At 43.4% G+C, this 27,722-nt stretch overlaps 1 protein-coding gene across 5 annotated transcripts in view; it reads left to right on the top strand.

Annotated features, from left to right (window-relative positions):
* shank3a (SH3 and multiple ankyrin repeat domains 3a) overlaps positions 1–27,722 on the top strand; it is an 813,035-nt gene that overhangs the window by 392,986 nt on the left and 392,327 nt on the right. For all 5 annotated transcript variants that reach the window (XM_052034272.1, XM_052034268.1, XM_052034267.1 and 2 more), the window contains one exon: positions 16,630–16,696. In XM_052034272.1, the coding sequence (XP_051890232.1) occupies positions 16,630–16,696 (67 nt within the window). The remainder of the gene's footprint in view (positions 1–16,629; positions 16,697–27,722) is intronic.

The raw sequence follows: 27,722 nt of genomic DNA, 5'->3' as shown, positions 1-27,722 counted from the left end.
CTCAGTGGATCAAACAGCATCTGTAGGAGGAAAGAAATTCAGAATCAGAATCCGGTTTATTATCACTGACATACGTCATGAAATTTGTTGTTTTGCGGCAGCTGTACAATGCAAGACATAAAAATTACTATAGGTTACAAAAATGAATAAATAGTGTAAAAGAGCGATAACATTCATGGACTGTTCAGAAATCTGATGGCAGAGGGGAAGAAGCTGTTCCTGAAACATTGAATGTGGGTCTTCAGGCTATTGTACCACCTCCCCGATGGTAGTAATGTGCCATAGAGCCATAGAGCAATACAGCACAGATACAGGCTCTTTGGCCCAAACAGTCCATGCTGACCATGGTGCCCACCCAGCTAGTCTAATTTCCTGCCTTTTGGCCCATATCCCTGCAAGTCCCCGCCATCACCACATCCCCCCCACCCCCATGTACCAATCCACGTGCTTCTTAAGTGATACTATTGTACCTGCCTCAACCACTTCCTCAGGCAGCTCATTCCATGTACTCACCACCCACTGTGTGAAAAAGTTGCCCCTCAGGTCCCTTTTAAATCTTTCCCCTAAACCTATGCCCCCTAGTCTTAGACTCCCCTATCCTGGGGAAGAGACTGTTACCATCTGCTTTATCTATGACTCTCATAATTTTAAACACTTCTATAAGGTCGCCCTTCAATCTCCTACATTCCAAGGAATAAAGACCTAGCCTGGCCAACCTCTCCCTATAACTCAGGCCCTCTAGTCCTGGCAACATTCTTGTAAATCTTTTCTGCAGTCTTTCCAGTTTAACCATGTCTTTCCTATAACACGGTGCCCAAAACTGTGCACAGTACTCCAGGTACGGCCTCACCAATGACTTATAAAAATGTACAACTGTAACAATGTCCCAACTCCGATACTCAATGCCCTGACTGCTGAAGGCCAGCGTGCCAAATGCCTTTTTTGCCACCCTGTCAACCTGTGATGTCACTTTCAATGAACCATGCACTTATACTCCTAGGTCCCTCTGTTCCATTACACTCCCTAGTGCCCTAACATTCACAGTACAAGTCTTATGCTAGTTTGACTTTCCAAAATGCATCACCTCACACTTATCTGTATGGAAATCCATTTGCCGCTCCTTGGCCCACTTCCCTAACTGATCAAGATCCCCCAATAATTCACAATAACCTTCACCATCAACGACACCTCCTAATTTCTTGTCATCTGCAAACTTACTGATCAAACCTTGTGCATTCACATCCAAATCATTTATATAAGTAATGAATAACAAGGGTCCCAACACCTACCCCTGCAGCACACCACTGGTCACCGGCCTCCATTCCGAGAAACAACCTTCAACCACCACCCTCTGCTTCCTACTTCCGAGCCAATTTTGAATCCACCTAACTTGCTCTCCCTGGATTCCATGGGACCTAACCTTCCAGACCAGCCTGCCATGCAGGACTTCGTCAAAGGCCTTGCTGAAATCCAAATCAACAACGTCCTCTGCCCTAACCTCATCTACCCTTTTGGTTACCTCTTCAAAACACTCTAAAAGATTCATCAAACATTTCAAACCTTTTTAGGTTTTTTTTATAATGTTATATTTTTTTTCATTTAAAAAAACTACCCTGCATCAGTAATATGTGTGCCTCCTTAATCACCTTATCATATAGCAACAAGTGATGTCTGGACGTGCATTGCATGTTTCCTCTGTTCCCCCAGAAACACTCAAAGTGCAGTCCAAGGTCCCTCAATCCCTCTACACTTCTTAGTATCACCCCATTTACTCTGCAGTCCCTTGACTTAACATAGAACAGTACAGGTTCTTTGGCCCACAATATTGTGCCGACCTATATAAACACCCACTCCATGATCAAACTAACATTTCCCTCCTACACAGCCCATAACTCTCCATTTTTCTTATATCCACGTGCCTATCTAAGAGTCTTTTAAATGTCGCTAATGTATCAACCTCTGACACCACCCCCAGTAGTGCTCTCCAGGCACCCACCACTCTCTGTGTAAAAAAAAAACTCCCTTAAGCTTTCCTCCTCTGATGACATTAAACTGATGTCCTCTGGTATTGGCCATTGCTGCCCTGGGAAAGAGGTGCTGGCTGTCCACTCTATCTATACCCCTTATAATCTTATACGCCTCTGTCGAGTCACCTCTCATCCTGCATCGCTCCAAAGAAAAGGCGTAGCTCAGTCAGCCTTTCCTCATAAGACATGTTCTCTAATACAGGCAGAATCCAGGTAAAATGTCCTCTGCACTCTCTCTAAAGCTTCCACATCCTTCCTACAATGAGGTGACCAGAATTGAACACAGTACTCTCAGTGTGATCTAGCCAGAGTTTTGTAGAGCTGCAACATTACCTCATGTCGCTTGAGCTCAATCCCCTGACTAATGAAGGCCAGCACACCATATGCCTTCTTAACCACCCTATCAACTTGTGTGGCAACTTTGAGAGATCTATGGACTTGGACCCCAAGATCCTTCTGTTCCTCCTCACTACTAAGAATCCTGTCCTTAACCTTGTACTTTGTCTTCAAGTTCGTTCTTGCAAAGTGTAGCTGTTCACACTTTTCTGGATTAAACTCCATCTGCCACATCTCTGTCCAACTCTGCATCCTGTCTATATCCTGTTGTAACCTATGACAACCTTCTAACCTCTCCATAATACCTCCAACCTTTGTATGATGTACAAACTTACTAACCCATGCCTCCACTTCCTCATCCAAGTCATTTATAAAAATCACAAAGAGCAGGGGTCCCAGAACAGATCCCTGCGGCACCCCACTAGTTACTGACGTCCAGGCAGAATACACTCCATCTACTACTACCCTCTGCCTTCTGTGGGCATGTCAATTCCAAATCCACACAACAAAGTCTCCATGGATCCCATACCTGTGACTTTCTGGATGAGCCTACAACAGTAAAACATTGCCACTTGCTCAGTGTCCCACCACTTGTCACAACAGTCTCACTGATAGGTCCACCCACCCACTTCCCCTGCACCCCTGGATGATTCTGTGTCTATATTTCTGGATATAATAAAAGACAAACCACAACTAAAACAATGAACAGGCGACAAACTCAAGATAACCACATAGATTTAACCCTCCCCTACTCCCCCTCTATACTGGCCATTTCCCCTCTCTGCTCTCAGTCTTGATACAGAGTTTCGACCTGATATGCTAACAATTCCGCCCCCCCCCCCCCCCCCCCACCGCCAATACTGTGCTCTACAGAGGCTAACTGTGGAACAGAGCACTCTGCACAGGCTAACTGTGCAATACTGCACTCTGCACGGGTTAACTGTGGAGCACTGCACTCCACACAGGCTAACTGTGGGGCACTGCATTCCTCACAGGCTAACTGTGGAGCACTGCACTCCACACAGGCTAACTGTGGAGCACTGCACTCCACACAGGCTAACTGTGGAGCACTGCACTCCACACAGGCTAACTGTGGAGCACTGCACTCCACACAGGCTAACTGTGGAGCACTGCACTCCACACAGGCTAACTGTGGAGCACTGCACTCCACACAGGCTAACTGTGGAGCACTGCACTCCACACAGGCTAACTGTGGAGCACTGCACTCCACACAGGCTAACTGTGGAGCACTGCACTCCACACAGGCTAACTGTGGAGCACTGCACTCCACACAGGCTAACTGTGGAGCACTGCACTCCACACAGGCTAACTGTGGAGCACTGCACTCCACACAGGCTAACTGTGGAGCACTGCACTCCACACAGGCTAACTGTGGAGCACTGCACTCCACACAGGCTAACTGTGGAGCACTGCACTCCACACAGGCTAACTGTGGAGCACTGCACTCCACACAGGCTAACTGTGGAGCACTGCACTCCACACAGGCTAACTGTGGAGCACTGCACTCCACACAGGCTAACTGTGGAGCACTGCACTCCACACAGGCTAACTGTGGAGCACTGTACTCTGCAGGGGATAGTTCTGAAGCACATATTTTGCAGTGGATAACTGTAGAGTGCCGTGTGCCATAGACAGTAATTGTGAGATAGCGTAAATACATAAACATCGAGAGTAAATTGGAGCTGGAGATCACAGAGAGGATGATTGTGATGCACTAGATTCCAAAGCAAGTGATATTATTCATGAAACATTAATTGTATATTGTAAGCATATTCTCCATTTGGCCAGTGTTCATCTGTAGAGTAATGATGAAGTTGCATGGGGACCTTCATAGTTGTCAGGGAAACCAAGCATTGTACTAAATGTACATTGAGCTACCTCCTCTCATTTTTCACAATGATAGCAATTCATTAAATGATTTAACTGTTAAAAGGTGTATTATTCTCTATATGAAACCTTTCTGTCATTTTCCTCAATGAGCATTTGATCCTTGTTGAGCATTTCGCTTTCCTCTTGTATAGAACTGGTTTGCTGGGCAGGGCTCCAGATAATTCTGCAGTAGTTGCTGAATCAGCTGATGGAGTGGTGGGATTCCTCCCATTTTTTGTGCTGCCACTGTGTTTAATGACAGTATCTGATTCTGAAACTTTAGCACTACATGGTTGACTGGCAGCTAACAATTTTCCTATATTTCCTCATTTCTAAAGTAACTGAATGAAATCCCAGACATTCTTAAGATAGGCCAAGTCACAATGTGAACATTGGAGCCCTGTGTAAGAGTAGTGATCACTCTATGGTAATCCTAAATAAGACTCAAATGGCAAATTAATTTTGTAATGTTACAGTTAAAGAGACAGTGTCTGCCTGCAAAGGTGCAAGCCAATAACAAGGTTGATTGTGAGGTCAAGAGTCCATCTTATCATATTAGGGGACCGTTAAGTAGTCTTATAATGGCAGGATAGAAGGAGTCCTTGAGGCTGGTGGTATGTGCTTTCAGGCATTTATATCTCCTGCTCGATGGGAGGGGGGAGATGAGAGAATGTCCGGGGTGGGTAGGGTGTTTGATTATATTGGCTGCTTTACCGAGGCAGCGAAAAGTGTAGACAGAGTCCATGGAGGGGAGGTTGGTTTCTATGCGTACTACATGCAATAGTATTCTGCATATACTTGAAAAAAATTACTTTTATCTACTGCTATTCGCAGCCTCAGAGAACCCAAAGGACTTTACATCTGGTGGAGTGCTCTAGAAATTAATTCACTGTATTAATGTAGAAAACCTGGCAGCAGTCATACTGTTTTGGGAATAAAAAGTGTCCAGGAAACCAGTTAACTGATCTGTTCTTCTTAGAGATCTTTTACATTCATCTGAAAGAGAGAGAGGGTTTCAGTTTAAATTCTCATCCAATAGCAATGTGCGGGTTGATTATTATCTGTAAATTTTTATAACAATGTTCTGAATCAGTAGAAAAACTGCCATTTATCAAGTCACAACCCAAGCAAGAATTTGATGTCTTTTTCCCCTCCTCACCCCCTCCTCCCCCTCTTCTCCCTCCTCCCCTCCCCTCTTCCTCCTCCCCTCCCCTCTTCCTCCTCCCCTCTTCCTCCTCCCCTCTTCCTCCTCCCCTCTTCCTCCTCCCCTCTCCTTCCTTCCTGCTCCTTCCTACCCCCTCCCTCTCTCCACACCCTCTCTCCACCCCCTCTTTCCTCACACTTTCCCTGCCCCCCTTCCTGGCCCCTCCCACCCCCTTTCTCCCACCCACCTGTCCCACTCCCACTCCCCCTCCCCAGTCTCTCTGCCCCCTCCCATTCTCTTCTCTTTTCTCCCCCTTTCCTTCCGCCCCTCTCCTTCCCCCCGCCATCCTGCCCCCTCTCTATTGTCCCTCTCCCTCACCACTCTCTACCTCAACCTACTTTCTCACCAATACTGCCTCACCTCTCTCTCCCTTGCCTCTTTCTCCCCTCCACCCTCTCTCCCTCCACCCTCTCTCCCTCCACCCCCTCACTCTTACTCCAACTCCTCTCTTACTCCTCCCCCTCATTCTTCCTCCACCCCCACCTCTACCGCCCTGTTCCCCTGCACCCCCCCCACCCCCGTCTCTTGCCCTCCCTCTTTGGTTTCCCCATGTTTCTCTCCCTCTCTCTTTTTCCCTGTCTCTACCTCTTTCTTTATTTTTCAATCTTTTTATTAATTATCAAATTAATATAGATTAATACATATAACATCAGTAATTGTACACGTAATACAAAGAGATCGGGAGGACAATCATGACATATGTAGTCATAAAGAATAGAAAATATATTCTAGGCCCCACGGTTTCTTAGTGAACAAATATATTACAAAAAAAACAAAAAGAGAAAGAAAAAGATTTATTTTATTAAAAAAAACCAAATCGAAAAAAAAATTATAATAAAACGAGACAAACTAAAAAAAAATTTCAAAAGAAAAAAAAGACTGGACTGATATCTCTCGATGAACAAAGAGCATTATTATGTCGTCAACTCCACTCCTCTAAGTTCAAAGATTATTGAAAAGGGATCTATATCATACGAAAATATTGAATGAATGGACTCCAAACATCCTTAAATTTAAGCGAAGAATCGACAGTGCCACTCCTAATTTTTTCTAAGTTTAAATATGATATAGTTTGAGAAAACCATTGAAAAGTAGTGGGAGGTATTGGATCCTTCCATTTAAACAAAATGGATCGCTTTACCATTAATGTAACAAAGGCAATCATACGACAAGCAGCAGCAGATAAGTGGCCAGATTCCATCATTGGTAGCCCAAAAATTGCAGTATCTCTGACTTTCTCCTCTCTTTTTCTCCCCCTTTCTCTTTTTCCTACCTTCTTTATCCTTCATCCCCCTCTCTCTCTCTCTCTCTCTCTCTTTCTCTCTCTCTCTTTCTTTCTACCCCATCTCTCTTTTTCCGCCACCCCTTGCTGTCTGTTATTCTCACTGTCTGTCTCAGCCCATGAAATTATTGTTGGAAGAGATCATCCACAGCAAGGCCTTGTTGCTCTTTTGCCCTTGTTGAATCACAATAAGATTTTCACAGTCCCTTATCGACAGAAACTAATCCCCTCTGAGAGATCTTTGTAATAAACTGTCCTTTGCATTACACAGATGACAAATTGAAATCCAGGCATCAAAATTAATGATTTGAGATTTAGATTTGTACTTAAGTTTGTACTTTAGTGATGAGTCTGCTGTTGTAAGTTATGCATACTTGTTTATGAGGCATTATGTAGCTTGCAACACACTATTATAGCTTAAGTGACAGGCTTGTGGCTGCCAAAGCTTGACAATGCAGATTCCAAAATGGACATCTTGCAGAATTTCAATGACTGGTATAATGGAGATTATATAGGAAAGTTACACAGCACAGATTGTGTGACAATAATTGTTATAAATATCTGGGATATTTTTAGGTGCTTGTGTCAGCAGCAGTTTGTGAAGCATGTTGCTCAGAATATTGAAATTCCCCAAATGATAAATCACTCTTTCAGGTGTACCTTTGCATGATTGGACAAGATTGCAATGACAGTCTATCCTTCAGAGAACAAGTAATAAAGACAAAAACAAAGAGAAATGAGAGTAAAGCCAAAGAATAAGAAACACATACAGACTCTCACAGACCCACAGATCATAAGAAAGTAGTATATTAAGAGAGAGAGAGAGCATGACACTGGGAAGAAGGCATTGCAGGAGAGGGAGACAGGAGCAGGCACAGATAAAAGGAGGAAGAAAATCAGAAAGAGAGATTAAGGGAAAGAAAAAGCATAGAGGTTCAGATGAAAAAAATAAAAAGAATGAGAGAAAAAGAAAGGCATAGAATCCAACTTGAATGGATAAATGCTGAGACAGTGAAAGGTGGTAAGAAAGTGTAAAAAAAACTGATGAAAGCCAGAACAGAAAGTGACAACAAAAAGCCAGACAGAGAAAAAGAGAGAATGGAAAGTTGTAAAGTGAACCAATGGAAGAGAGGACTATTTGGACTAACAGTCAGACAGATTTTCATCAGATGGGCCTTTCACATGCCAACGTGTTTTACAGACAATTCCTTCTTACCAAAATAAACTTTATTCATAATAAAAGCCAAACTATATACAATAATAAAACAGTGCAAACCTTTACATTCGTATACAGATCAATTATTAGTGTTACTTTTTATACAAACCACAGCACTGATGCCACTTGTGTGGCTCCCTGGGGTGATACCCCAATCCCATATTTACAATCTTTTAGGGGTTTCCTCGCCTGACCCCGCCCCTCCCTCTCCTTTGGCAGAAGAACCCTAAACTGTCGTCCTTCCCCATTGAGCCCTTGCGTTGGCTGCACCCAGCTTCAGTGCGTCCCTCAGCACGTACTCCTGCAGCCTGGAATGTGCCAGCCGGCAGCATTCCCCTACAGACATCTCACAGTGCTGGGAGACCAACAAGTTTCAGGCAACCCAAAGGGCATCTTTCACCGAGTTGATGACCTTCCAGCAGCAGTCGATGTCCATCTCTGTGTGTGTCCCCGGGAACAGCCCGTAGATCAGAGAGTCCTCTGTTACACAGCTGCTGGGGATGAACCGTGACAAGGACCCTTGCATCTTTCACTACACCCTCCTCGCAAACCCACAGCCCACAAAGAGGGGGCAGCGCATGCTGGGACTGATGTTCCGACCATGCAGAAAGGATCTGACTGGGAGTGCCCCTCTCACCTCCAGCCAAGTGAGGTCTTGGTGCTTGTTGGTGAGTTCTGGCGATGAGGCATTCTGCCAGATGGTCTGAACAGTCTGCTCAGGGAACCACCCCACAGTATCCATCGAGTCCTTCTCCTGCAATGTCTGCAGGATGTTCCGTGCCGACCACTGCCTGATGGACTTGTGGTCAAAGGTGTTGGCCTGGAAGAACTTTTCCACCAAGGACAGGTAGTGTGGCAACATCTAGCTGACTAGGACGTTGTGTGGCCACAGGGCCAGGCCCATCCTTCGCAACAGCAGGGACAGGTAGAACCTTGGTACGTAGTGCCACTTGGTGCCTACGTACTTGGGTTCCACGCACAGCCTGATGCAGCCACAGATGAAGGTGGTCATCAGGATGAGGGTGACATTGGGGACACCTTTGCCCCCATTGTCCAGGGACTTGTGCATGGTGACCTATCGGGCCTGCTCCATCTTGGATCCGCAGATGAACCGGAAGACGGCACGGGTGATTTCCAAGCCGGAGGAGCGAGGAACAGGTCACACCAGCACCAAGTATAGCAGCCCTAAGAGCACCTCACACCTGATGACCAAGTTCTTCCCAGTTATTGATAGGGAGCGCCATTCCCACAGTCCCAGTTTCTGCTTCACCTTCCCAATCCACTCCCGCTAATTTTTGTTGCATGCCCCAGCTCCTCCGAACCAGATCCCCAGCACCTTCAGATAGTCAGGCCTGACGGTGAAGGGGATGTTGGATCGGTCGGGTCAGTTGCCGAAGGGCATAGCCTCGCTCTTCGCACGGTTGACTCTGGCCCCTGATGCCAACTCAAACTGGTCGCAGATGCTGATCAATCTGCGAACTGACCTTGGGTCCGAGCAGAAAACGGCGACGTCGTCCATGTACAGGGAGGTTTTCACCTGGGTGAGCCCACTGCCTGGCAATGTCACCCCTCTGGTGCTCTTGTCCTTCCTGATGGATCGGCAAAGGGTTCTATGCAGCCCACAAACAAGTGAGGGGAGAGAGGGCAGCCCTGCCTGACTCCAGACTTGATGGGGAAGCTGTCTGTTTCCCACCCATTGATTTGGACTGCACTACAGATGTCTGTGTAGAGCAGTTGGATCCAATTCCTGATTCCCTCCCCAAAGCCCATTTTGGAGAGCACGTCCAACATGTACATGTGTGATGTCCTGTCGAAGGCCTTCTCCTGGTCCAAGCTGACCAGGCAGGTGTTCACCCCTCTGTCCTGCATGTAGGCGATAGTATCCCTGAGCAGCATGAGCCTGTCAAAGATCTTCCTGCCAGGTACAGCACAGGTTTGGTCCGGGTGGATCACCTGTCCCAGAGCAGACTTGACCCTGTTGACGATGGCTTTGGACAGGATCTTATAATCCACATTCAACAGCGAAATGAGTCTCCAATTTCTAATGTCCGCCATCTCTCCCTTCTGCTTGTAGATGAGGGTCATGATGCCCTTCCTCATGGATTCTGACATGCTGCCAGATAGAAGCATAGCACTGTACACTTCCAGCAGGTCTGGGCCCATCCAGTTCCACAGAGCCAAGTACAACTCCACCGGTAAACCGTCGCTTCCGAGAGTTTTATTCGAATCAAAGGAACGGACAGAGCCAGTCAGCTCCTCCAGGGTCAGTGGTTGGTCCAGACTCTCCCGCTTGCTGTCATCTAAGACCTCTGTGATAGAGGACAGGAAGTTCTGGGAGGCAGTGCTGTATGTGGCCTTTTTGTCGTACAGACTGGCATAGTAGGATCTGCAGATCCTTAATATGTCCGTCTGCGAGGATGTTACTGAGCCGTCCTCTTCCTTAAGTCTGTGAATCACAGAGCTCCCCCTGTGCACCTTTTGGAAGAAGAAATGTGAGCACGTCTCATCCTGCTCCACGGAGCGAACCCTGGATCGGAAGATAATCTTGGAGGATTCAGAGGTGTGGAGCTGGGCTTGCTGGCTCTTTGCCTCTCGGAGTTCCTCCCTCACATCCACCCCCCTCGACTGCAGAAGGAGGAGTTGCTGCAGGTCTGTCTGGAGCTGGCGATGTTCCCTCTGACTCTGTCTTTCTTTCTGGACCTGTCTGCGGATGAAGAACCTCTTGATGTTCTCCTTTGTCGCTTCCCACCAGTGCACAGGGGAATCAAAGAGGGGTTTCATAGTTCTCCAACCTGCATAATCCCTCCTTAGTTCCCCAATGCTCTCTGGGGTCAGCAGCTTGAAGTATTTTTGATGTGCAACCATTGTTGTAATTCAGGAAAGAAACTTAAAAACATAGCAACCTAGAGAGCACATTCAAATAGTAAAGTAATGGTGACCACATAATCTGTTATTGTTTTATGATCTACACCATTGAAAAAGATGAGTTTGGAAATAATAGATGCTTCAATTATTATCTCCCAAGGTTCTAAACTTGTTCCTATGGATTGGAGGGTAGCAAATATGACCCAATCATTGAAGAAAGTAGGGAGGGAGAGAACAGGAAACTACTGACTAATTACCCTAGCCTCAATGGGAGGAAATATTCTGGAATCTATATTGAAGATGTCCTAACAGAATGCACTGAAAAGAATAACAGGATTGAGCAGAGTCAGCATGAATATATGAAGGGAAAATCATGTTTGACTAATCTGTTAAAGTTCTTTGAGGAAAATGACTTGTAGAATAGATAAGAGGGAACCAGCGGATGCAGTCTATTTGGATTTTCGGTAGGCTTTAGATAAACTCTTGCACAGAAGGTTGTTTAGCAAGGTTCAAGCATACACAATTTGAAAGTAATGCACTGATAGGGACTGAGAATTGGTTATTGGACAGGCAGTGGAAAGTGCAGATAAAAGGATCCTTCTCAGGTTGGCAGGTTATGACTATGGGGTACGGCATCCACTTCAATGCACATAATAGAAAAAATAAGAGTATTTTTTAAATGGTGAAAGATTAGGTTGTGTTGATATTTTGTTCCCTGCGAACGTTCTTGTGCACAAGTTAATGAAGGTCACCATGCAGGTGAAGCAAATAATTAGGAGGGCAAATGTTACTATGAGAGGATTTGATTACAGGAGTAAGGAAATCTTATTGCGGTTGTATAGGGTCTGGGTGAGATTGCACCTGGAGGATAGTTTTGGTCTCTTACTTAAGAAGGGATATAATTACCATGGATGGCGTTTCACAAAGATTCACTTGACTGGTTCAGGGTTGGCAGATTTGCTAGGTGAGGAGAGGTTGAGTAGCCTGGGACTATATTCTTTTAAGTTCAGAAGAAAGAGAGGAGATCTCACTGAAAGTTAGAAAATTTATAAAGCTTTAACAGGTTAAGTGCAGGGAGTGGATTTCCTCTAATTGAGGAGTCTAAGATGACAGAGCACTGTTCGAGAATTTGGGGGTGACCACATAGGACTGAGATAAGGAGAAATTTGTTCACTTAGAGGGTGGTGAGCCTTTGGAATTCTCTACCTTCATTGGCTGTGGAAGATTGAACTAGACATTAGAAACCATGGGATATGGGAATAGTGCTGTTAATTGATTCTGGGATAGAAGATCAGCCATGATCTTAATGAACAGTGGATTAGGCTTGAAGGGCCATGTTGCCTATACCTACTCCTATTACGTGTGCTCTTATATAATGTTAATTGAAGGATAAATGTTGACCAATACTTATCCCTCAGTTAACATTAAAGGTAATTCCCTGGTACCTCTTTGAAATGATGTCATTAGATCTTTTACATCCGTTACAGAGAGCAGACATATTTTGATTTTAACATATATAAACACAGAAATTGCTGGAAATAATTAACAACTCAAGTATCATCTGTGAATAGAAAAATAGAGTTAACATTTCAAGCCAATGATCTTTCATCAACATTAGTTAAACATCTCATCTGAAAAGCAGTCTCTCCCAACAGTGGAGCATCATCTCACCCAATATACTTGTGAGTACTGCATTAAAGTGTCAACCAAGATATCAGATTTGAATGTGGAGACTTCTGACTTACAGGCAAACAAGTTACAAACTAAGGTACATCTGGCAGGTCTTTAGGAATTTAATCTCATTGTACACAGTACCAAGATTTGAGATTACTACACCAACCAACAACTTTACTGTATCAAGGCATGACTATTTTTTAAAGTCATTTTTTCCAAACTGGCATCAGGCTAGCATTTTATGGCCCATTGCTGGTTGCTTGAACCATTGCAATCCACGTGGTAAAGCAGTTTTCACAACGCTGTTAGCTTGAAAGTTCCAGGGTTTCAATCCAGTGACACAAGAAAATAAGTGCAGGGCCTACAAGCCTGCCCCGCCATTCAATATTATCAAGGCTGATATATGCTGACCACAATTCCTCCATGCCAGGTCCCCAGACCCCTCAATTTCCCAATGTTTAAAAAAATTATCTACCTTCTTCTTAAAGACTTCTCACAAACCTCTGCAGTAGAGAATTCCAGAGATTCACCACCCTCTGAAAAAATAAATTTCTGCACACCTCAGTTTAAATAAGCAGCTCCTTGTAACTATGTCCTCTCATTCACACTCCCCCACTAGTGAAAACATTTTAACATGTACCATGTCATCCCCCTCAGGATCTTATATATCTCAATAAGGTCACGTATCATCCTCGACGGTGACCACAGGTTCATTTGTATTGGAGGCTATCAGGGTGGGTGGTGACAATCCACTTCCCTTCTGTTCGAAACGCGCATAGAATGCGTTAAGCTCATCAGGAAGGGATGCACTGTTGTTATCTATGCAGTTTCTGGTTACTGGTGAACCTAAGGATATTGCTGATGGGGATCTTGGTGATGGTAATGCTATTAATTATCAAGGGAAAAGGTTAGACTTATTTGGAGATGGTCATTGCCTGGCACTTACGTGATACATATGCTGCTTAACAATATTTAAGTTACCAACCCATGACTGAATATTTTCAAAGTGTTACTACATGCAAGTATCGGTTGGTTCATTTTCTTCAGGTGGTGAATGGAATCGAGCATTGTGCAATCATCACTGAACATCCTCACTTCTGAACTTCTGATGAATGAAATATCATTTATGAAGCAGTTAAAGATGGTTGGACTTAGGACACTGGCCTATGGATCTTTCATAACGGTGTCCTTCAACAATCACAGTTGTGACTCCGAACATTGACTTCTGTTTTACCAGGACTCCTTGATGCCACACTTGGCCAAATGCTGACTTAATGTCCTGGGAAGTCATTTTCATCTCATCATTGGAGTTCAGCTCTTGGTCCATGTTTGTCCAGCCTTTTGTGAACAGGACATACGTGGGAAATTTTCAGATCGTCAGGTAGGTGCCAGTGTTGTAACCACACTGGAGCAGCTTAGCCGGAGATGGGGCTGGAACACAAGTCTTCAGTACTACAACTGGAATGTTGTCTGGTTCCATAATCTTTGGAGCAAACCAAATTGGCTGAAGATTCACTATTGTGATGGTGGGATTCTCAGTAAGAAACTTAGATGGACCATTCACTTGGGACTTCAGCTGAAGATGATTGCGAATGCTTCAACCTTGTCTTTGGCACTTGCATGCTGGCCCTGACATCACTGAGAATGGGGATGTTCTTGAAGCTTGTTAGACCTTTAATTGTCCACCTCTACTCTTAACTACCTGTGGCAAGACTCAGAATGTTATTTGATTTGTCAGTTGTGCGATCACTAAACCTTGTCTACTGCATGCTGGTTCTGCAGGCTTCCATGCATGCACTCTTGTATTTGATGTTTGTCAAATTGATGGCACATTTTTAGGTATGCTTAATGCTGTTTCCAACATGCTGGTCTGCACTCTTCATTGAACCAGGAATTTTCCCAAGTTGATAGTAACAATAGACTGAAGAATATGCAAAACCATGAGGTTACACATGTTGCTTGTTGGATCATTTGGATTTGTCGACGATGCACTGCTCAGATGTAGTCCCATATTGTAATTCTTCCAAATTAGCACTTCACTTTTAGGTATTGCCTCCAGTTCATACCAAATCCAATTGTTTCCATCTCCAGATTAGCCAATGAATCGAAGGCAAGATAAGGATCCATTTCAAAATGTAAAGTTTATTTCAAGAAATAAGATACAGAAATGAGAGATTTATTCTCATAGTGATCCATATTTGGGAATTACCTGAAGACTGGGTATGACAAACACAGGGATATTAGGCAGGGGATAACTTGCCTTTGAAAAAGCTTACTCACATCTTTTGGGCATTTAAGTTAATTTATATTATTAATCAGCTATTCTAACATCTGTTCAAGGCTCGCCCATTTAGAATTATTTACTTAAAATAGGGAAGTGAAAATCAAACTTATTCTGGCTGTAGGTATCTACAAAGGAGCAAAGATGAACTTAAGAGCCAAATGTGCTATGCCTTAAGGACACACTAAAGCATCTATCTCGTACCTCGTCAGAGAATCTTATAGGTGCCCTTGGCAACTGCTGATAATAGTCACGAGGCACCTTACATATGTAAATGAGGATCTTAATGTCCTTTGCCATGATGGAAATTTCAAAACACTGGAGCAATCAAGCCCAATTCACAGAGGATTCAAAATTTTGAACAGGAAAAGTTGACTGTGGTGAGATGACACCAGTCAGGAACACGCCTAAATTAGGTAAATGTGGCCCATTGCACAAATTTTGCCCTGTTTTGTGCCTCTGAATATTTGTACTTGAAAATAGGTTTTTACCCTGTTACTTGGCCACAAGTTTAGGATTACCCATTCAGTTCCACAGTCTGCTGTTTACCTCCTCTCTGTCTGAGGTATTTTTGTTCTATCCTTGGATGTGAGAAATGACTTTCGGGCTTTCCCAAGTACAGCCTTCGGGACCGACAGATTTCCCTTGTTTCATGTAGAACTGCCAAGTCAGCAGTTCCTTGATGCAGGAAGGAGAAACAGATGTAATATCAATGTCATTTGCAACTTCATTGATTTAGCTTGAGGCAACTGCTTGCTGATTCTTGCTGCTATTAATCATTTGTGTTGTAGTCAGTGCGAGAAAATACTTACTACTTCACTTTATTTGCTTTAAGTTTTGAAAACATTTTCTGTGAAATTTCTGCTGTTCCCACTCACATATTCCACAATATGTGGCTTGTATGAGTGGGAATAGCAGAACAGATCAATCCACTCATGGGACAGTCATACATTTAATGTTTCCAGATTGTTCCTTGTTAAATTGCACAGTTGTTGATTCTTCCCTCTAATTTCTGAGGTAAATTTCTGAGGTAGATTTCTATGCTATTAATAATAGCATGCTCCTAAACATCTGGTAACTCTAAATAAGTGACAGTCCCATTAACATTTCTGTTATGAACCCTGATTTCCTGTATTTCCCTCACCTGCTTTTGCTCTCATCATGTACCCCTTGATGTCAGGGCCATTGGACTTGGAAGCAAAACTGTCTTGAAATTCTTAAATAAGACCCAAGAGTTAATATAGCCTGGACTTGCATGAGTTCCCCTGAGGCGCCTTTCAAATAGCAGACCGACCCATCTCAAATATGCTTTCCAGGCTGGTCTGACATTTGAAGAACGTGTGATTTAGCAAAGGATGATGTACATAGTGTGAGTTAGGTCAGTTGGAATAGAGCAAGGGAAAGCAGACTAAGTATTTAATTTAAAGTTGGATTTGAAGTTCCCATTGTGAATAAGTTGGAACGATTTCTGATATATTTTGCAAAATAAAAATAAAGTAAAACCTAGAATAGCAATAGGCTATTTGTGCTAGACCAAATCCACTGTTTATGCTTTCTGTCTCCCTACTTCATCAAACCTCATCAGTGTACCATTTCCTTGTGTTTATCCAGCTTCCTCTTAAATATATCTATGATAGTCTCCTCACTGGTCTCACTCATGTGGATATTTTATTTACTTCTAGTCTCCTTCTCATAACTCAACAAAATTAAAACACTTTAAAGATCAAAATTAAAAGTAATGGATTCTTGACTCATTGATAAGTGAATGATATTGAACCAAAACAGAACAGTACATATATTGTTAAATGGCTGAGAGTTATTGAATAATGATTAATGTGTTCTTTTTTGCTTTAGGTTGCCATTATAGCTGGGAACTTTGAATTGGCAGAGATTATTAAGAACCACAAGGAAGCTGATGTTGGTGAGTTTAAGACTTGTTTGCATGAATTTAAGGACTGAATCTCAACTACTAGGGACCCCTTAAGTGCATTCAAATATTCTCCTCTCGATAACACACTCATAGCCTATTTGTGCTCTGGCCTTTCATAAGTTCCACCATCCTTTTGACTTTGGCAACCTCATGTACACTTTTATTGGCATCATATAGCATATCCTTCCAGTTACTCTTTTTCCACAGTACTTTTCCCATGTACTTTCTACTCCTTCATGAACTCCATTCTTTTTAAAACATATGAACCAATGAAAGGGGTAGAAATTCTGCTTGATAGTGTGAAATGTGCCTACTGACCATGGTTGTTATTGTACTATGTTGAGTGAAATTCTGTTACTTTTCCATTCATTTCATTCATAGGTATTGCTGACAAGGTTTCCCATCCTTAATGCTTTTGAGAAGGTGGTAGTACTGTAAGCCATCATCTTTATCTGCTGGGGTCCTAGTGGTCCCACAGATTTACTGGGTGGGATGTTCTAGAATTCGGATCCTGTGATACCAATATATTTCCAAGTTAGAATTTGGCAGGTGGACAAAATGGAAAAGGTAGAGGATGAACCTGATAATAAAGTATAAAGGGACTGCCATGGGAACTACAGGCCCAACAACATTGTTGGAAAGTTACTGGAGAGGGGGCTTCTGAGGGACAGGATCTACCAGCATTGGAAAGACAAGGACTGATTAGGGATAGTTAGCATGGCTTTATGCTTGGGAAATGGTGTCTCACAAATTTGATTGAATTTATTTGAAGAGGATTGATGAGGGCAGGATAGTAGACATGACCTACATGGACTTCAGCAAGGCTTTTGACAAGGTGCTACCATCAAGTTCAAGTCAAGTCGAGTTTATTGTGCACAAGTATGGTGAGGTTACTGAAATTAATGAAAACACTTGCTTGGAGAAGCATCACAAGCACGTAGGTACAGAAAACGCACAGAATATAAATTATACGTAAAATTATACCATACAGTGAAAAAAGACTTACACAATCGAAGACAAAACTCTGGTAGTGCAAGAGGTAGTCTGTACTGTTCCATTGCAGAGGTAGAGTTAGTGGTATTCAGATAGGTCAAGACCCTGATGATAAGTAGCTGTTCCTGAACCTTGTGGTGTGGAACTTCAGGCTTCTGCACCTCCTGCCTGATGGTAGCAGCGAGAAGAGGGCAATGACCCGGATAGTGGGGATCCTTGCCATATAGATGCTGCCTTTTTGAGTCAGCACCTTCTGCAGATGCTGTCACTGGTGGGGAAGGCTGTGCCCAAGACAGACTGAACTGTGTCCACATCTCCCTGCAGACTCTTGTGTTCCTGTGCATTGAAATTGCTGTACCAGGCTATGGTGCAACCATAAGGATTACTTTAAACCGTGCATCTGTAGAAGTTAGTGAGAGTATTTGGTGACATTCCAAATCTCCTGAAAGCTTCTAAGAACATAGAGGTGCTGGGGTCTGAGAGAGCATCTGAGGTGTTAACGCCCAGGAATTTGTAGCTGCTTACTCTCTCCACCTCGACCTACCAATGACACACTGGTACATGGACTTCTGACTTCCCCTTTCCAAGTCAACCGATTATCTCCTTGTTTTGTGACATTAAGGTTGATTGGTATGGTTTATAATTGTCACTTGTACCGATAGGTACAGTGAAAAAACTTGTCTTGCATACCGATCGACAGGTCAATTCATTACACAGTGCAGTTACATTGGGTTAGTACAGAGTGCATTGAGGTAGTACAGGTAAAACACAACAGTACAGAGTAAAGTGTCACAGCTACAGATGAAAGTGCAGTGCAATAAGGTGCAAGGTCACAACAAAGTAGATCGTGAGGTCATAGTCCCATCTCATCGAATAAGGGAACTGTTCAATAGTCTTATCACAGTGGGATAGAAACTGTCCTTAAGGTCAGGTTGGTATGTGCCCTCAGGCTCCTGTATCTTCTACCTGATAGAAGGAGCAGAGAAGAAAGAAGACCCTGGGTGGGTGGGGTCTTTGATTATGCTGGCTGCTTCACCAAGACAGCGAGAGGTAAAGACAGAGTCCAAGGAGGGGAGGCTGATGTCTGTGATGCGCTGGGCTGTGTCCACAACCTCTCTGCAGTTTCTTGCGGTCCTGGGAAGAGCAGTTGCCGTACAAGCCGTGATGCATCCAGATAGGATTGTGGCACCACTCAACCAGATGTTCTATCTCACTCCTGTAAGTTGACTCATCACAATTGGCGATTCAGCCAATAACGGCAGTGTCATCAGTGAATTTATAGGTGGTATTGGAGATGTGCTTAGCCACACGGTTGTGGGTGTAAAGAGAGTAGAGCAGGGGTCCTTCCAGAGCTTGTACCTGGAGTTCTTGGATGACTCCAGATCACCCGTCCTAAACACCACAGATCTAGCCTTCAGCAGATTCAAATCTCATAGTTCGTCCAGGGCTTCCGGTTGGGAAAGACACAGAGTTTTTTTGTGGATATACATTCATATATGCAGTTCTTTATGAAGCCAGTGACAACTGTGACATACTCATTCAGGTCCACTGACAAATCCTTGAACGTGACCCAATCCACCAATTTGAAGCAGTCTTGTACTTGCTCCTCTGCCTCCCTTGACTAACTCTTAATAATCCTCACCTCTGGCTCCATGCTCTTCAGCCTCTACCTATACTCAGGAAGAAGAAGCACAACCAGGTGTTGGATTTATCAAAGTGCGGGTGAAGAACGGAGCGGTAGGCCTTCCTGATGGTGGTGTGTTTGGCCCTCTTGTGTTAAAAGTGATATGTTGATGGTAGTTAGGCAGAGATTTCATCAAGTTTGCCTGACTGAAATCTCCAGTGATGATAAGGAAGGCACGGGGTATGTCAATTTGTGTTTCTTGATCACAGCGCACAATTGTCCAAATGCTAGCTCGACATCTGCCTGAGGCGAGATCTAGACTGCAGTCAGGATGGTGGCCGAGAACTCCCTCGGTAGGTAGAACAGTTGGCACTTAACCGCCAGATGTTCGCTTGTGGGGGGGGGGGGAGCAGGAATGGGACAAGACTATCATGTCCGAGCACCACAATGAGTTTATCATGAAGCAGATGGTGCTGCCTCTTCCTTTTCCTGACACCACCATCCACTGCATACTGTGGATGGAGAAACCCTCGGGCTGGAGCTCTGTGTCTGGAGAGTTGGGGGTGAGCCATGTCTCTTTGAAACAAAGTACACAACTGTCCCTCATATCCCTTTGATACAGCAGCCTTGCTTTTAGGTCTTCTAGCTTGCTCTCCAGTGATTGTACATTGGCCAAAAGAATACTCAGGGGGAGGGTGGGGGGTTGGGGTTCTCATGCCCTGGATCTCAAGTCCTCCCCAGTGATCATATTTTCTGGCACAATGGAGGACCCCCGACCACTCCAAGTGCTGTACTTATACTCTGGAAGGTCCGGTCTGTCAGGTCCATTGGCCAATTGTAGGATTGCTAATGCATTTAAATGGCTTAAAAGTCTGTTTGTTGCTGCAGTATTCTGGGCTGCAGATTTGAGATTTAAAAGTCCAGAACGTGAGTATAAAAGTGCCCTAATGCTTGCTGCCTGCATGATATCGCCTCTCTCAGGCATCTGGAAGGTTAGATCACATGAAATCCGGGGTGAACTGGCCAATTGAATACAAATCGGCATGGTGAAAGGAGGCAGAGGGTGGTCATGGAGTGTTGTTTCTTGGATCGGAGGCCACTAGTGGTGTGCCACAGGGATCAGTGCTGGGGCCACTGCTGTTTGTTATCTATATTAATGATTTGGATGATGATGTTGTTAGCATTGTTAGTTAGTATGCGGATTACACCAAAATTGATGGTGTAGTGGACAATGAAGGAGGTTATCCAAGATTATGACAGGGTCTAGATGAACTGGGGAAGTGGGCCAAGGAATGGCAGATGGAATATCACTTGGATCATGTTGCATGGTGGGGCAAGTTTGAAAGGTTGAGTGGCCTACTCCTGCTCTCATTCCCTTATGGTGTTATGTTTCAAATATACCCGATAATTTTTCTGTAGTTCCAGATACACATAACTCTCCATCATTAGTTGCAGGTTTTCCAAACAATGTAGAGCAGAATTTACTGTATGTTGGTATCATCAGTTATTTAACGGTTAGTAATTTGTGATCAAAATATTTGTACAGTACCATAGATTGCTAAACCCAAGATTCATGTAAATTCCAGTTTGTAATTTTCTAACTTCTCTTCTTCCCACTTTTTTCAATCTAACATGACCCTTTAACTTTTCATCTCCTTTTCTTGGTGATACAAAATGGCCTCATTCTCAGCTATGTCTGCCAATGCCATATCCACACTCAGTAATCTGTTTGGCTCTTTGGATGTCATGGGAATAAAACAATGGCACAATTGCTACCAGAAATGGAAACAGCATCAGACAGAGGAGGAAGTTTATGTATGTTTAATTGTAGATGTGAAGGCAACTGTCCAGCTTGGTCCTCATAATTCAAAATTGCGTGATAAATCCAAGGTTCTCCCTCTGATTCGTATGTTCCTCTGGGTGATTCTATTTTTTAAACAGAGGTGGGGTTTCCCCCAAACCTTGTCAGCAAAGCAGCCTGTATGTTGCTAAATATAACTTTGCTTTGACTACAGTGCAATTATTGAAGAACACATTCAGCCACATTTCAAGTGAGGCACTTCAGCAAATTTCATTGCAAGTGATAGTAGTACTGAGAAATTTTGATTTCAGCATCATGCACTCCCAGATATGTACATGCTAAACACAGAGTATAGCTCTCTCTGCATTGTCTATCGAGTACTCCAAGATCACATAAAGTATCACTTAGAGTTGAGCTTTCGCCACACTGTTCAAGTCAAACGTGGGTTTGATACGGTATAAATTTCCATCTGCATTGTCCTGGCAAATAATAACACAAGCATACAGGGGAAGAAAGAAGACAGAACGAACCCACATTTCTAACTCACCTCTCACGTCCCCAGGTTATCCCAGATTTTTGGATGGATTTGGATCGATTGGCATTGGATGTGAGAGAATATTCAGAAAGTCTCTCCAGACATGAAAGTCTGCTGAATTTGTTCATTTTCACTAGATTATAAAAATTGTGATTTTTATGAGATTATAAATCTATTGATTATAAGTTACAAGCAATGCTTAAAATTAACCAGGATGCATTATTTGAACTTCCTTATGTGAAAGGTCAAACTTTTCCCAGGATTGGTGCCCTTAATCTTCTGATTCTGTACCTTCAACACATTGGTTTCTGTCTCCAACATTGATGCAAGAACAAAAAAATGATGTTAATCTAACCTTGAGATATAACGTCTGTGCAGTTATTTCTCTTCATGGTGGAAGCTGTCCTTGATTTGCCATGTTAAGCAGTTAATCAGCTTTTGTTATCTGGCAGGAATGAACTTGGAACATTTTAATAATCTGCATGGTGAAACAACACAGGATCTTGCACTTGTATAGCATTTTTAACATAGGAAAACTTCTCCATATTTTAATAGGATTGTCATCAAAAAAGAGGCAGTGCAGTGGTGCAGCCTCTCAGCTCCAGCAACACAGGTTCAATCCTGACATTGGGGGCTGTCTGCGGGGAGCTTACAGGTTCTCTCTGCGACTGCATGGGTTTCCTCCAGGTGTTTTAGTTTCCTCCCACATACCAAAAAAATGTAAATTGTCCCTAGTGTGTAGGTTAGTGGTAGAATCTGGGGCAAGTTGACGACAATGTGAAGTGGATAGGATTAGTGTAAAAATGGATGCTTGATGGTCAACACAGACTCAGTGGGCTAAAGGGTCTGTTTCCCTGTTGTAACCCTCTATGACTCTTTAATACTTTTGATGGCCATTGCCAGCAAGTCACAGAGGAAGATATCAATGATGATGCAACCCAGCATGTGGATGCCAAATACAAGATTGAGGCACTTCTGGCAATCTTTAGCCAGAAGTGCTAAGTCGATGATTTATCTCAGCTTCCTTCTGCAATTCATACTTTCAAAGAAGCCACTCTTCAGCTAATTTGATTAAGTCCACATGATGTCAAGAAATTGCTAAGACCAGCAAAGACTTTGGGTCTAAACAGCAGCAAGGACCATGGGACCACATAACGTCCCAACTGCAGTACAAGACACAAGAGACTGTGGATGCTGGAATCCACCTACCGGCCCTGTTTCACCCCATACCTCTCATTTCTGTATCCGCTATCTTTCCTTCACTCTCAGTCCTGATGCAGTCTTGAACCAAAGCATCAGCAATTCCTTTCTCCTCACAGATGATGCTCGACCCACTGAGTTCCTCCAGCAGTTTTTAGTACTGAAGATTTGTGCCCCAGAATTAGCCACATCTTTAGGTAAACTGCTCCAATACGATCATAATACTAGCATTTACCTGACAATGCAGGAAATTTGCTTTGTTTTGTTCCTGTGCACAAAAAGCAGGTCAGATCCAATCTGGCTAATTATCATTCATTCAGCAGCAAAAATTCTGCATGGAAATTTATCGCTGTTCCTTCAATGTTACTGCAGCCACCCTGGTAGAAGAAATAAATGTTTGCCTTGACACTTGGGGTGAAAAGTGAAAGCAGCAGTATTGTTGCTGTATCTAAATCCTAGAAGTCTTTATCTAACAGCAGAGAAAGAGTACATTCACCAAAAAGACTGCACATATTCAAAAGGTGGTTCCAACACCATCTCTTGATGATTAAGGATGGTCAGTAAATGCTGTACTTTGTCAGAGATGTATGCAGCCTGAAAAATGGGTAATGATAGATATCAGGACAGATAACCAAAGTTTTGTCAGACATTGATTTTAAGCAGAATCCTAATGGAAGAGAGGGAAGGAGGAGTAAAGCTCTAGGAAGAGAATTCCAAAATTTAGCATACAGGAGTGAGATAGAACATCTAGTTGAGTGTTGCCGCAATAACAACTTCTCACTACACGTCAACAAAACCAAGAAGCAAATCACTGACTTCAGAACGGGGAAGTCGAGAGACCACATACCAGTTCTCATTGGTGAGTGAGAGGTGGAGCTTCATATTCCTGGGTGTTAACATCTCAGGTGGCCTGTTCTGGGCCCAACACATTGATGCAATCACGAAGAAGGCACACTAGCACCTATGCTTTCTTAGAGCTCAAGGAGATTTGGCATGTCAGCAAATATCTGACCAACTTCTACAGATGTACTGTTAAAAGTATCCTGACTGGTTGCATCATGGCCTGGTACGGGATTTCCAATGCACAGAAATGCAAGAGGCTGCAGAGAGTTATGGACACGCCCAGTCCATCATGGGCACAGTCTTCCCCACCATTGATAGCATTTACAGGAGATACTGCCTGAAGAAGATGGCATCAATCATCAAGGATTCCCATGATCTAGGTCATACCCTCTTCTCGCTGCTACCATCAGGCAGGAGATACAGAGCTTGAAGTCCCACACCAACAGGTTCAGAAACAGCTACTTTGCTACAACAATTGGGTTCTTGAACCAACGTGCACAACCCTAACCCCATCTCAGCAATGGAACACTAGGGCTCACCTCTTGTACTACCACGGACTTGTCTTCGATTGTGTCTTTTTTTTGCACTAAGATGCACTTGCTTTTGCACAATCTTCTTTTCACTGATTGGTATAATTTTATGCATAATTTATGTAGAATTTATATTCTGTGTGTTGTCTGTACCTACATGCGTATGATGCTGCAGCAAGGAAGTTTTTCATTGTATTGTACCTCATCGTAATTGTGCACATGACAACAAACTTGACTTGACTTGGCATTTGGTGGAGGTGCTAAAATCAGAAGAGCATGTGAAGCCAGACCCAGAGCAGAAAAATCAAAGTGCTATGGGACTGCAAATTGTAGATACTGAGGGTGGCAGTGGAAAGATGTGAGTCAATAGAAGGACTTGAATTGAAGATGGGGATTTAAAAATCAAGGCAATGCAGGATCTGGAGCTATTGTGTATCACCAAGCTCAGATGTGAGTTGTGAATGAGTCACTTGGGATAAGGTAAGCAGAGATGAGTTCAAACTTATGTCGGGCAAAATATGGAAAATCAACCAGGAGACCATTGAAATAGTCACCCAGCGATTACAAAGTGTGAACAGCAGCTGAGGTGAAGGAGGAGTAATGAAAGATGGATACCATTACATGAGTGGCAATAGATTATTTCAGTGATTGAATTGATATGTGAATGAAAGCTCAGCTCTATGTCAAATGCTAAGGCTGTGAACTGTCTGTCTGAATTTTAGAAAAACTTCTGAAGCAGCAGGGTGCTCAGTTGTTGCAGGGACCAAAGACAATGGGTTTAGGCTTTGTCATATTTAGATGCAGGGAATTTCTGCTCATCCAGTTTAGACCCACAGCTATTTATTTGTTCGTCCACAGCTTACATTAATTCTTTTTTAATTTACTGAGATGTTAGTGAAAGATGAATGTTTTGTATTGCAAATGTTGTGAGATGATGATATCTGCATTGGTTAATAAAAGTTGATCAGCATTTTGATTAAGTAAGAATGAGCCAGCATATTTGCTGTTGAGGGATGGCTTGACATTTAGTTAGTGATAAATTGTCCAATGTGTTGATGAAAGATGAATTATCGTATGTGAGGATTGCTTCAGCATATTGGTTGGTGAAGAAGGAACTGGTTCGTTAGGTTTGGTGAAGGGTGGTGTGTTGTGTAGGTTAACAAAGGATGGGCCAGCACTCTGCTTGAGGATGGATGGATCAGGAAAACATGGAAACAATTGGTCACTTTTTGAATGATATAACAGAAAGAAGAAAAATAATATTAATGGGGAATGTTGAAAGGACTGGACAGAGTAGATGTTGCTAAGTTGTTTTCCTTGGTGGGTGAATCCAGGACTAGAGGATACAGTCTTAGAATTAGAGAGTACCCGTTTAAAACAGAAATGAGAAGAAATTCCTTTAGCCAGAGGGTCGTGGATTTATGGTATTCCTTGCCACATACAGCTGTGGAGGCCCAATCATTGGGGGTGTTTAAGGAGGAGATTGATAGGTATCTAATTAGTCAAGGTATCAAGGGATATGGGGAAAAGGCTGGGAATTAGGGCTAGATGGGAATAGTTTAGCTCATAGTGAAGTAGCAGAGCAGACTTGATGGGCTGAGTGGCCTACTTCTGCTCCTTTGTCTTGTGATCTTGTGAGAATATGTTTGAACATATGAGTAACTGGAGAAATACTGCAATTAATGGGAGATCAAAGACTAGATAATGGAGATTTTAAAAATGCACCTATAAATTGGCAAATTGACAAATTGGTTTATTATTCTCACATGTACCAAGGTACAATGAAAAACTGTTTTGCATGCCATCCATCCAGATCATGTCCTTGCAACAGGGCATTGAGGTCATACAAGGGAAAGCAATAACAGAATGCAGAATTAAGTGTTACAGTTACAGAGAAAGTGCAGTGCAGGTAGATAATAAGGTCCAAGGTCATAATGAAGTAGATTCTGAAGTCAGGAGTCCATCTTATTGTACTAGGGGACTGTTCAATAGCCTTATAACAGTGAGATAGAAGCTGTCATTGAGCCTGGCAGTATGTGCATTCAGGCTTTTATATCTCCTGCCTGATGGGGGGGGGGGGAAGAAGAGAAAATGTCGGGGGTGGATGGTGTCTTTGATTATGCTGGCTGTTTTACTGAGGCAGTGAGAAGTATGGGCAGAGTCCATGGAGTGGAGGCTGGTTTCCATGATGTGCTGAGCTGTGTCCACAACTCTCTGCAGTTTCTTGCGGTCTCGGGCAGAGCAGTTGCCACGCCAAACCGTGGTGCATCTGGCGAGGATGCTTTCTGTGGTAAATCGATAAAAATTGATGAGGTTCAAGGGGACATGCCAAAACTTCTTTAGTCTTCTGAGGAAGTAGAGGCACTGGTGAGCTTTTCTTGGTGCGCTTGCATTGCCGGTGCACTTCATTTATAAATGGATTGGGGAAGCAAGCTGTTCCATTGGAGAGCACAGTACTGGAACAGCTTGGCCAGAGGCACAGTTAGGTCTGGAGTAGAGTTTTCCAATCAGGATGTTGTCTGAATATCATTGTGAATGCCTCGACTTCCATCACTCACATGCCGAACCCCTTCATCAATGAGGATGGAGTTCTTCTGTTCTTCTCTTTTAAGCTGTTTAATTGTCCCACCACTATTTATGACTAGATGTAATCAGACTGCAGAACCTTGATCCATTGGTTGTGAGATCTTTAAGCTCTGTCTATGTCATGTTGTTTAGTTTTCACATGGCTCCATGCTGCAGCTTCACCAGGTTGCTGCCTCAGGTTTGACAGGATGAGAACATAAGAAACAGAAGCAAGTGTAGGCCAGTCAGCCCCTCAAGCCTGCTGTGCCATCCGGTAAGATCACAACTGATCCAACCTTGGCCTCAACACCACTTTTTCACTCTTCCACCATAATCAGTTGACACACTTGTAGTTTAAATGTCTGTCAGTCTAACTTGAATGTATTAACTGACTCTGCCTTCACAGTTCTCTGGGGTAGAGAATCTCAAAGATTCATGACCCTCCTCATCTCCAGCTGAAATGGGCGACTCTTTATTCTGAACTATGCCTCTAGTTCTAGGTCCCCCCCCCCCCCCCCCCAAAGGAAATGTTCTTTCAGCATCCACCCTGACAATATCCCTCAGAATCTGTATGTTTTCAAAAAGATTGCCCCTCATTCTTCTATCCTCCTACTTGCTCAACCTATTTTTTATATGTTAACATCTTCTTTCCAGGAATCAACCTAGTGGACCTTCTGTGGTCTTTCTCCAGTGCAAGCACATTCTTCCTGAAAATATGGAGACTAAAACTGTGTACACTATGCCCAATGCAATCTCACCACATTCTGTGAACTTGCCTGAAAAGTTCCCTGCTTTTTGCTCCACATCCCCTTGCAATAAAGACTAACATTTTATCAGCCTTTCTAGTTACTTGCTGTAGCTACTTGCGAACAGTTTGTGCTTCATGTGTTAGGACTCCCAGGTCTCTTTGTACTGCAACATTTTTC

Source organism: Pristis pectinata, chromosome 19, assembly GCF_009764475.1.
Source record: "Pristis pectinata isolate sPriPec2 chromosome 19, sPriPec2.1.pri, whole genome shotgun sequence".
In the NCBI taxonomy this organism is placed as follows: domain Eukaryota; kingdom Metazoa; phylum Chordata; class Chondrichthyes; order Rhinopristiformes; family Pristidae; genus Pristis; species Pristis pectinata.
The sequence above is the reverse complement of the archived record's forward strand: the minus strand, read 5'-3'. Positions and strand labels throughout refer to the sequence as shown.